General features: G+C 53.3%; 1 protein-coding gene across 1 annotated transcript; it reads left to right on the top strand.

The window, feature by feature from the left end:
- Positions 1-6,042: 6,042 nt before the first annotated feature.
- Positions 6,043-11,046, top strand: AQP2 (aquaporin 2). The gene is made up of 4 exons (XM_058558315.1): positions 6,043-6,402; positions 9,263-9,427; positions 9,796-9,876; positions 10,837-11,046. Exons 1-4 carry the CDS (start codon positions 6,043-6,045, stop codon positions 11,044-11,046), a joined length of 816 nt encoding a protein of 271 aa, XP_058414298.1.
- Positions 11,047-11,871: the final 825 nt, after the last annotated feature.

Genomic DNA, 11,871 nt, shown 5'->3' with positions numbered 1-11,871 from the left:
AATCAAAAAGGTTTGAAAGTCACCGGCCCAGAGTTTGAGGAAGAGTTAGCCGTGAGAAAATGGTGGTGATACTTGTGCCAGGCAGAGGGAACAACACGTATCAAGGCCCAAAGATGAAGGGGCTGGCAGGAGGACATCCAAGCACAAGGTCCGGCCTTGTCCTGTGGGCAGTGGGGAGCTATGGGAGATTAGGGAAGATCCCATCTTCTTCATCCCTGGGCCCCACCCCATGGGCAGGAGGGAGACCACAGGAAGCTGTTTTCATCTCTCCCAGGAACCTAGACTTGCGACCTTCCTTGCCTCCACCTGGGCCTCGGCAGTCAGCGCTGGCTGGCCTTTGAGGTCAGGTTCAGGGGAGGAAGTCAGCCAGTCACTGAAGGGAAAGCCTGAATTTCTGGATCAGACAGACGTGTCTTCATAGCTCGTCTCCACTACTTAACAGCCTGGTGATTTTAGGCAACTTTTGTAACCTCTCTGTGCCTCAGCTTCCTCCTGTGTACAATGGGGCTAATAAGACTCGTCCCCAAAAGTCCTTGTGAGAATTTAGTTTGTAACCCAGATGTCCCCAAGCCTTTAGTCCTCTGGATTCCCCATTTACTTTCATATAGAATAGGGTGGCCAGATTTAGCAAATAAAAATACAGAACACCCAGTTAAACTTGAATTTCAGATAAACAACAAATAATTTTTCTGTATAAGTACATCTCAAATATTGCTTAGAATACGCTTATATTAAAAAATTTATTATTTATCTGGGATTCAAATATACACCTATATTTGGCATCCTGTATTTCACTTGGCAACAATACATGGAAATCCAATGGCTCACACTCAGTCCCAGAACGGCACAGATCTGGCATGCTGCAATACTTCTGAGGCTTCCTGAGGGGCCTGAACCCCAGTCTCCCACCTCTCCTGCCAGCTGCTGCCTGGGGCTGCTCTATTCATTCTGTCCCCTATCATCTGACTGTGGATCTGCCATGTCCCTGCTCCCTCATTCCCCAAAGTTTCAGCCTCACAGGCTGTGGTGTGTGACCCACTTTTTCCCACCTTGTGGGGAGAATGGAGGGCATGTGCAGCTCAACTCTGAGCAGGAAACCCACCTCATGCCAGCTGTGAGACAGCACTGGGCCTGAATTCAGTCGCTGTGCTCCCACTTAGGGTATCCTCACCGGCCTCAGCTGCCCACAGGCACTCTCCTCCTACTTCCGCTTTTCCGGGGTCTCAGCCCCTTCTTCAAGCCACCAGCAAACAACACCCAGATCCCTGTTTCTTTATTATTCAGAATCTTTTTTAGCATTCTTTATCACTTCTTTCCCATCTTGATTATTTCAGGGGGTGAGATAGAGATTCATTTCACAATCAAAAAAGTCCTCTTGAGGCCAGATTCCTGGGGTTCTAATTCTGCCTTCCCACTCACTAGCTGTGTGACCTCAGGAAAGTTACTTAAACTCTCTGCCTCATTTTCCTCATCTCTAAAAAATGAGATGATAATATTTAGCTGATAGGATTGCTATGAAGATTAAGAGAGTTAATACAGGCAGGAGTGTCTAGAGCAGCACATGACAGCGTGAGCACTAAATACGTGTTTAATATTATAACTACTATATGTCATCAATTCTAAGGTGTACTTTTTTTCTCATTTTAATGTCTCTTATAATCGTGGTTTCTTACAGCAGCTGGGAGTGGTTGTCGCTACTTGTGCATACTTAAACCTGGTCAGGTGAATTCCACGCCTTCTCATTCCTACAACTGTTCAGTATAATTGCTATTTAAAATATCTTCAAAAAGGTTACACTGTGGTTTAGCAGCTAAACAAAGTTATTATGTATACAGAAAGTTGTGGAAACAGAGGACCACAGCAAGAATTTGATGGTAGTGAAGCAAAGAGTTGTCATTGAAGAATGACCACAATTCCACATTTTCTTGCAAAACAACAGCCAATTATTTTATGACACCTGGGAAAGGAAGAGCCCCACGAGTCCATGAAACTGTGTTTTATTTTATTACTGAGGAAAAGGCAAAATGATGGCCAGTCACATGAAGCAAGAAAACACCTGTAATAAAGCTTACAGAGTAAGTATCTGAGGCTTGGAAAGAAATTCTGGAAACGACAGTGGACAATCTTGTACAAAATGTACACCCTCTACACAGAGGGTGACGCTGTGTAGAAAAACATCGAGAACTCTGAAGCAAAAAAGGATTAGGGGGCCGGCCCCGTGGCTTAGTGGTTAAGTGCGTGCGCTCCGCTACTGGCGGCCCGGGTTCAGATCCCGGGTGCGCACCGAGGCACAGCTTCTCCAGCCACGCTGAGGCCGCGTCCCACATACAGCAACTAGAAGGATGTGCAACTATGACATACAACTATCTCCTGGAGCTTTTGGGAATAAAAAGGAGGAGGATTGACAATAGATGTTAGCTCAGAGCCGGTCTTCCTCAGCAAAAATGAGGAGGATTAGCATGGATGTTAGCTCAGGGCTGATCTTCCTCACAAAAATAAATAAATAAATAAATAATAATAATAAAGGATTTAGGAAAGTTGAATTCTGAATGTGAAGAAAATTTAAGATTACTTTAGCCAATTTGTTTTGCCTATATTTCCTTTTTTTTGCACATACAAGAGTGATTTCAACTTTAAAAACTGATATCTAAATACATCTAAAAGACTTCTTTCAATAAGTACAGAGTAAAAATTGGTAAGAAAGGATTTTTGGGGTCGTTTTCCTTCACTGACTTTTAAAAATTATTTTTAATTGTGGTAAAATACACATAACGTAAACCTTACCATCCTAACCATTTTTAAGGGCACAGTTCAGTGGTGTTAAGTACATTCACGTTGTTGTGGAACCATCACCACCATCCATCTCCAAGAAAGCATTTTTGTCACACTCTATTAGTAGTGCGTCCTACAGTTGACAGCACCTTGGACTTCATGAGACGCGGTGTATCGGTCACCATAGACAAATGCAGCCCTCCCCTCAGGGGAGCGCAGATGCCCGCCAGGAACCACAGCTCGAACCCCGCAAGCTTTGCTTTGACTGGAACACCTTCCTCCTCCGTGGCTCAGAGGGAAGGCACAGCATAGCAGCGGCCCAGTCACCGTGGGCGCCCTCCCAGACTTGAGGCTCAGAACGGAACAGGGGCAAGTCTCAATCTCTTCCAATTTTATGTTCTAATCTGTAAAATGAGATCCATAGGCTGAGACCCCCACTCTAGACCCCACTGGGCTCTAAATTTATGACTGTGACTATGACCACACATACACACACACGCACACAAACGCAAATTTGGGTTGGAGATCAATGGGCTACAGAGATAAGCCATGACACCTCTTCTGGGTTTTCAGGAGGTAAGAGATTTTCACTTGGTTAGGTTAGGAGAGGTCCTGCCCAGCATCAAAGGTCAGTGGGTCACTCTCTCTCAAGATCACGAACACCTTGACCAAAGAGGAGAGACCAGAAAAGGTGTGTGGCCCATCCAAGGGCATGCAGCAGCTCACTGGTTGAGGGTGGATTTGGAATCCATTGTCACAACTTTATCTCATATAAGGCCTGTGGGGATGGTTTCCCAGGGCCTCATGAGGCTCAGACCTGAACTTAGCCAGCTTTGGTGTGGGGAGTGTGTCCGAGGGTCAGGAGAAGTGATTCATGAAGCCACAGAAGGAAGGAGAGGGGACAGCACATTTCCTGGGTAGGGGCAGAGGCCCAGCCACGCCAGACCCCTTGGGTCCTCATCTCCTTCAGTGGGCTGAGTCTGGGGGTGGGTCTCACAGCCCCTTCACCAGACAGGGTTTGGGAACCCCCCACCCTTGCCCTCTGAATCTCTTCCTAGAGCATTTGGAATGCCATGAGGCTGGGGAGAGATGACTGAGGGCAGAGGACCAGGGTGCCAGGTAGGAGCTCTGCCCTAGAAAAGGAGAGGGGGGGTGGGCGGGTGCAGGGGGGAGCTTTGCCTGGAGTCATTGGAAATCTACTGGGTGCTGGAGTCAGAGTGGGCAGGTGGGGGTGTGGAGTAGGAAGTTCAGGGCCCCCACCCCAGACTCCAGCCCATTTGGATTCCTCTCAGCCTCCTGTGGGAGGTAGGGGTGGAGGGGGGAGTCATCTTCATTCAAGAGATATTGAGCATCAGTGTCAGGCACTATTCTAGGCACTGGAAATGCATCAGAGAACAAACCCCACATGAATCCCTGCTCTCGTGGAGCTTCCTTTCTGTTTGGGTCATTTTCTTCTTTCTTTCCTCTCCTCCTCCTTCGCTTCCTCCTCCTCCCCCTCAATAGCAGGATTCACAAGTCGTGGTATATATTTGTGATGCATTCTCAGTTGTGAAATACTTTCCCATTCTTTATCTTACTCCATCCTCAAAACAACTCTGTGGGGTAGCATCATTACTCCCTTTGTCCAGACAAGGAAACTGAGCCTTGGAGTGTGACTTGGCAGTGTAGGGTGTGGTGGAAAGCTCTCCAGATCAAGTTGCAGTCCCAGCTCAGCCACTAACTTGCTGGACCACCTTAGATAAGTCACTCGCCCTCCCTGAGCTTCAATGCCCGCCATGATACAACACCAAGGGCTCCATTCTGCAGTCTCCAATCCCTCCCAGATTTCCATTCCTGGGGTTGTGAATTGCCCGGGGACCTGCTGGACAGGAGGTAGAGCAGGGTCCAGAAGCCGGTCCTCCTGACCCCACTCTAAGCCTGACCCTGCCTTTGGCTCCCCGGGAAAGGGAGCAGGGCTGGAGGGAGTAGGGAAGAGCAGAGAGTGGGACCTGGGGACTCCCAGACCTAAATGTCTCCTAGACCCCAGGCCAGAGCAGCATTGATGGCAGGAGGTGGCACTGCCGAATGCTGGGCTGAGTGGGTACTGAGGCCGGAGAGTGGCTTATCGAGCACTGCAGCCTCCCTGAGCCTGCATAGCTCACTGCCCCACAGAAATGTCTTCCCCCTGTGGCCTGGGTGACTGCGAGCTCTGAGGGGTGCCTAGAGCCTGTCACAGCTTCTAGGACCCTGACAGGTGAGTTTGGGTCCCAGACCTGTTCTCCTCATCAGAGTATAAATAATAATTTGTATAAATACTACAAAGTATAAATAATACTCTCAATAATAGCTGATATTAATTGACAGCTTACTGTGGGCCATTTTACATACTTTTTTTTATTTAATCCAAACCCCAATCCCATGAGGTAGGCTTATTATCCCCTTTTTACAGACAGACAATAAAGGGTAAGTCACAGATTAGACCAGGGTGATGCCAGGATGGAAATCGTCAGCTTCCTCACTTGACCCCAGGTTGACTTCATCCTCCAGGGTCAGGGTCGCAATGTCACTGAAACCACCCCCTGCCTCCAGGCTATGGGAGCTGCTATTTGGCTGGAGTTCCAGGGAGGAGGTGAAGCTTAATAACTTATGGGTGATTGACTATAAGAAAGCAAGCATAGAAGAGATACAAAACTTTTATGCCTTGGAAGGTTATCATAAGCCAACCAGTTGTTTTCCATCCCCTTCAAGAAGGAGTAATTGGAGGTCAGACAGCAGGAAGAATTTCTCAGTCACTAGAGGGGGTAGCCTTGAATCCTCTCTCATGGTCAGTTTTGGGTGAGGTGTGTCCCCTGCCTTGGCCAACAGATCGAGTCAGAGGGGGGTTGGCCCAATCCCCTACAGAGGTTGCCATTCACAGAACCGGTGGGGGAGGCCCTGGGGCAGCAGCCCTGGGGTAACCGAGGGAACAAACACGGAAAACCAGGGGACGTCAGGCCTTATCTGGAGCTCATTAATGGGGAACACTGGTCAGCTGTGAAGGCCAAGATGGGGTGATAGGCATGCAGTGGGCAGGGGTGAGGAGTGGGGGCAGGAGGCAGCCAGAGGGGAGAAGAGGTATTGGCCCAAACTCCACCTCCGCCCCACGTGTCCAAAGCCAGGATGGAAGGCCCCTATAAATGCCCATGGCCCAGCCTCCTCAGAGACCCTGAGAGAGAGAGAGAGAGGGAGGGAGAGAGCCGCAAGCTTCCTGCCCCTGAGACTGCTGGGCCAGCCCACGGAAGGGTCCACAGCATGTGGGAACTCCGGTCCATAGCCTTCTCCAGGGCCGTGCTTGCAGAGTTCCTGGCCACACTCCTCTTCGTCTTCTTTGGCCTCGGCTCGGCCCTCAACTGGCCACAGGCCCTGCCCTCTGTGCTGCAGATTGCCATGGCCTTCGGCCTGGCTATCGGCACCCTAGTGCAGGCTCTGGGCCACGTCAGCGGGGCCCACATCAACCCTGCTGTGACTGTGGCCTGCCTGGTGGGCTGCCACGTCTCCTTTCTCCGAGCTGCATTCTATGTGGCTGCTCAGTTGCTGGGGGCCGTGGCAGGGGCTGCTCTGCTCCACGAGATCACACCACCAGACATCCGAGGGGACCTGGCTGTCAACGCAGTGAGTAGCCAGAACTTGGTCCCTTCCTCAAGGGGCAGGTCCTGGGGGGGTCCTTTGTAAAGGATGAGATGGGAGGGAGCAGATCTGGGTGAGGGTGTGGATGGGCAGAGAGAGGCGGAGAGAGAGGGAGGGAGGGAGGGAGGGAGAGAGAGAGATGCTGGAGCCAGGAACACAGCTGGCATAGGAGAAGCAGGAATGAAGGAGCAACGTCAGAGTGGAGGCAAGATATACACGGGGCTGCTGGTACCTTCTGCTCTGAGCCTGCGGAGGAAGAGCAGGGTCAAAGTTTCCGTCAGACTTTGTACCTGCATTACAGTGAAACATTACAGTGCTGGGCTAGAACTCAGCAGACGACAGGGTCCCAAGGCACACGTGTCATCTGAGCTGGGAGGAATCTCAGAGTGCTAGTCACAGGGTCTTCAGGGAAGAAGGACCCGACATATCTTCAGCATCTACTGTGTGTGGGCCTCATGGCAGGCGCTCCTCACGAGCCACGCATTGACAACTTACAAGAGCCCTGCAAGGTAGGGATGGGTATATCCTTCTCTAAGGAATATGAAAATTGAGGCTCAGAGACGGGAAGTGACAAGCCAAAAGTTCTACAGTTTGTCAACACCAGAGAAAGTACCAGAAAGAACCCAGGGGAAAGCTGAAGGGGCAAGGTCTCTCCAGACCCTGGAGGAGGTCCCCGGAGCCCATAGGCTAACCGTTGATTACATGAACAGTGGCTACTTGGGGACTGGGGTGCTTTGGGCACTGAGGGTGATGGTCCCCTCCCTCTCTCCCGGGTCTGCGTAAGGCCTGGGTATCTGAGGGCATGGGTGGGGAGGGACGGTCTGTGTCCCCTCTACACAACTCTTACTCCACCCCCCACCCCAAGCCAGGACAGCACCAGCCTCTTTCACATTCGGTCTTCTGCATCTCTTGGCCTGCTCTATCCCTGAGCCACTGGATGAGAGCTCTGACGTCTCTGAAGAGTGCTGCACAGTCCCTGGGGCACTCCCTCTTCTGCACAGGTGGCCCTTCCTCATGCGAGGGGCAGAGGTGTCCCAATTTGGGAACATCTCTCTTCTTCAAAATGGAAAATATGATGAGGCTGGGGGCTCAGGGCCGAGAAAAGGCTAGAGGGGCCACAGTGGTGAACAGTCTGAGGAGTAGCAAGAAGAGGTCCAGTTAGACTGAAAGAGGAACTTCCTGAGAGCATGGCCAAGAAAGTCTCCGAATGTGTGGCTGGGGAATCTCCTCTATAGCAGGGCAATGGGAGTGCTAAGGGGCCATGGGGACACTCAGTCCTGCTCCTCTGTCATTTCGCAGTTGACTGGGGCCCTCAGAAGGGAAGAGTCTAGAAGGTTCCCCCAAGTTATTGCTCAGCATTGACTATCTTGAGGAAGTGGGGAGAACTCTGCCTGACTGGAAGGGGGCAACCGTGGGGCTGACTTGCCCTGAGGCTAGAGGGAGCTAGATGACACCCAAGGCTGTCCCAGGTGTCCTCTGAGGTCATTGGAAAGGCCAGCCTGGCCACCAGGAAGTTACCATTGATGAGCACCTACTCTGTGCCAGGCCAGATACCATCTCATCTTGGTACAACACTGTAGGGGGAATTCTGTGATCCTTCCACCCTGAGTGGTCACTTGAGGCTCAGCATTCAACTGACTCAAATCACAGAACCAGTGAGCGTCAGCCCCTGGAAACGGACCCAGAGGTGTCTGACACCAAACCCACGTCCGCACCATCTCCTGCAGAGCAGCCGTTTACCAGCGGGAGTGGGGCTGGGGCTCTGCCCTTGTCATTCCCAGTCCTCCAGAGTCCATTTTGTTACCCCCATTTTACAGAAGGACAAACTGAGGCCAAAGTAAACAGGGTCTCACGGCGATTCAGAGGCTCTAAATATCTGCCTTCAAAGCTCTGTTCACATCCCCCCACTAGAGGCTCTGAGATTGGACCACGACAGGATGGATTGAGGTTAGATCCTAGAGAGACTCAAGGGTGCCAGCTTGATGGCTAGGACCCAGGGTGTGGGTTCAGGGCCTGGAGAAGGAGCGTGGGAGGTGAGAGCCATCACAGCTCCACCCGGTGCGGTGCCCAGCCCCGGAGGGCAGGGCGCAGGGCACAGGATGACAAAACCCAGAGAGAAATCCAGTGCTGGGTGCGGCCCTGTTATGAAATTGCCTCTCTGCTTGGCCCCAGGTTCTCTTGTTACCCAAGTCAGGGTCTGCTGGGACCACGGGCACCCCACGGGGGTGTGGAGGCATCGCAGTATGGGGCTCCAGCGCCCCCACCCCAACCTCCACAGGATGTGCAGAGAGCAAAACCCAGGCCTCAAACAGTGGGGAACAGGCAAGGTCAAGGGGAACAGGCAAAGGTCAGAGGAAAGAGGGATGCCGGACTCACAGGGGAAGGGGCCCCCCAGGACCAGCCTCAGACCCGAATCCCTAGATCCTGTCCCTGGGAGCCCTCTGACCACAGGAAAAGAGACCACAGGCCTCTGGTTACCCCAGTATCTTATGGCCCAGAGAGAGAAGGCCTTCCTGTTACCGGGTCTAAAGCTTCCTGCTGCAATCAAAACATCTTCATGTTCTTCAGGAAACAGAAATTCTGGATCTCAGCAGCCTTTTCCTCTCATATTGTAGGCACACAACCCCAGCCCCCAAATCTAATGGGCTATGGAGTCAGTTTTCCTACCTCTGGCCTGGGGACCACAAGAAGCTGTCAGTAGTTTAGGTGAAGGTGGCTGGTGGCCCAGGTGTTCTGGCTCCCAGACCTGAAGCCTCTCTGGAAGCTTGACTGCGGGTGGGCAGCAAGATGGAGCCACTGTGGGGAGCATGCTCAGTTCCCCCACCCGCCCCCTCTCTGTCCTCAGCTCAGCAACAACACGACAGCCGGCCAGGCCGTGACCGTGGAGCTCTTCCTGACCCTGCAGCTGGTGCTCTGCATTTTCGCCTCCACCGATGAGCGCCGTGCGGACAACCTGGGCACCCCCGCCCTCTCCATTGGCTTCTCTGTGGTCCTGGGCCACCTCCTCGGGGTAGGTCATGGCCACTGGTTCCCCCCTCCCTGGAGGGACCGTCCCCAAAGAAACAGGCACAGAGACCACTCTAGAGACAGATACACAAAACCCCCAAAAGTGACAAAGACCCCCAGAGGGACAGCTACACAGAACTCCCAAGAGGGACAGATACCAACACAGTCCCAAGGATTTGACTCCCCGACATCACTCAGCCATTACTCAGCCTCCAATGAATACAGAGCCCTGTAAATGTAACATGAACTTAATGGTCCATCGCATGAGTCCCTTTAGGTTGTAGCCAACCTGGAGAGGGGCACAAAGTCTCCTGCCCTGTCCTCACCTCCCTCCCCTCCCTGACCCCCACCTCCCATTGCCTCCCATTGCAGATCCACTACACCGGCTGCTCCATGAACCCTGCCCGCTCCCTGGCTCCAGCTGTCATCACTGGCAAGTTTGATGACCACTGGGTAATGGCTGAGACTTCCTGCCTCCCCTTCCCCCAGAAACCCATCCCAGCAAGGGCTGGAACAGAGTGGGGTGGGCCACAGCAAACTCTCCACAGTCCTCCTCCTGCGGCCCTCAGCAGCCTTGGATTCCACCCTTCAGGTCTGATGCCTGAAGACTGTTTCCACATTTCTTTTTTTTTTCCTTTGAGGAAGAGCGGCCCTGAACTAACATTTGCCAATCCTCTTTTTTTGCTGAGGAAGATTGGCCCTGGGCTAACAACCATACCCTTCTTCCTCTACTTTATATAGGACGCCGCCACAGCATGACTTAGACAAGCGGTGTGTCGTGCGCAACCGGCATCCAAACCGGTGAACCCCGGACGCCGCAGCCTGCCGAACGTGCGGCACTTAACCGCTTGCACCACAGGCCAGCCCCTCCACATTTCTAAGAGAGGATCATAGCAGTTCTCGCCTCATTGGCTTTTTGGAAGGATTAAGTGAGGCTGCTGGTGTAAAACAGATAACACAAAGCCTTAGAAGTGGATAAATGGTGATATGGATACTAGCTAACACTGACATATTTTTATTATCTAGCACTTATCTAGTGCTTAGTATGTGCCAGGCCTTACTCTAAGTGCTTTGTAAATAGTAACTCATGTAGTTTTCACAAAAACCTAGGAGGTAGGTATTACCATAATGAAAGGAAACTGAGGCACAGACAGGATGAGTGACTTGTCTAAGTTCACCTAGGCAGGCAACTTCGGGATTTTCACCCTTAACCCACAAACTAACCAGTCTTCCCCAACACTCCTGGCATCACTAATCAGGCGAAGACGCATTTTACTACATTGATCGTGTGAGACCCCTTCCAACACCAAGTGGGGAGAGGAGCATGTCCCCAGGCCCAGACGGGCGCGGGGGAGTCTGGACTCAGCCCCCCACCGTCCTGCCGCCCTGAGCCCCCTTTCCGCTCGCCCGCAGGTCTTCTGGATCGGACCCCTGGTGGGCGCCATCCTGGCCTCCCTGATCTACAACTACGTGCTGTTCCCGCCCGCCAAAAGCCTGCAGGAGCGCCTGACGGTGCTCAAGGGGCTGGAGCCCGACACCGACTGGGAGGAGCGCGAGGTGCGGCGGCGGCAGTCGGTGGAGCTGCACTCGCCGCAGAGCCCGCCGCGGGGCAGCAAGGCCTGAGCGCGCCTCCGGCCGGCCCCGACGGCCCCGGACCAGGCTCGGAGGAGCTCGGAGCGACCGCCTGCGGGCCGAGGCCGCGCCCGGGATCCGGGGCACCCGCCACCCCCGCCGGGCCCCGGCCCGAGGTGGAAGGGCCCGCCCCGCCCCCACTCCCCCCCGGTCCGAAGCTGGCCCCCAGTGCAGAGTAGCTGCTTCCAGGGCGTGCACGGCCGCAGCCAGGGCGGCGGGGGTAGCGGTGAGCCTGGCAGACCCCCTGTCCTGAGGCTGCAGGTGGCGAGTGCTCGACCTTCTGGCCCCTTGCAGGGAACTGGGGTCTTGGGGACCGAGCTGGGGAGGGAGGGCGCGTGAGCGGCCAGAGGAAGGTTCTGGAGAGCCTGCCCGGGGTAACTAGGTGGGGTGGGAGGAAAGTGTACAGAACCCGCCTTGGTGGTGGTGGTGGGGGGGGGGTTCTGGGAATAGCCCATTGAGTTTTGCTAGTGTGCAAGTCTGGTCTTTGTTTATCCCCGAGTGCCTCTGTCCTCACATGCAGGGTTGTGCATGCTCCTGACTGTGAACAAGTGTGCCTGTGGTGGTACGAGTGTGCACTGGCCAGCGACCTCTTACTTGCCCCTTGACCTCTTCCTCCCCCACCTGCAATAAATCCACTTCCTTGCAATGGATGAGCCCTTGCCACAAGTGGTCCCCAGGAGCTCCAAGAGGATGCTCCCCAGGACAAGGGAAGATGAGGGCCTGGAGGCCACTTTGAGGGTGTATTTCCAACTCCTACCCTGCCCTTCCTCGAAAATTCCTCCCCCACCACGCTGCAGCGCTGGGCCCTGAGACTTG

This window comes from Diceros bicornis, chromosome 17 (assembly GCF_020826845.1).
Source record: "Diceros bicornis minor isolate mBicDic1 chromosome 17, mDicBic1.mat.cur, whole genome shotgun sequence".
Classification (NCBI taxonomy): domain Eukaryota; kingdom Metazoa; phylum Chordata; class Mammalia; order Perissodactyla; family Rhinocerotidae; genus Diceros; species Diceros bicornis.
This window is presented reverse-complemented; position numbering and strand designations above follow the sequence as displayed.

What these genes read in the sequence shown, in the direction of transcription:
- AQP2 (XM_058558315.1), top strand. Translation starts at nt 6,043, where the DNA reads ATGTGGGAACTCCGGTCCATAGCCTTCTCCAGGGCCGTGCTTGCAGAG. An exon ending in TCCTGGGCCACCTCCTCGGG is followed by an intron (nt 9,428 to 9,795) that starts GTAGGTCATGGC and finishes CTCCCATTGCAG; the next exon opens with ATCCACTACACCGGCTGCTC. An exon ending in GCAAGTTTGATGACCACTGG is followed by an intron (nt 9,877 to 10,836) that starts GTAATGGCTGAG and finishes GCTCGCCCGCAG; the next exon opens with GTCTTCTGGATCGGACCCCT.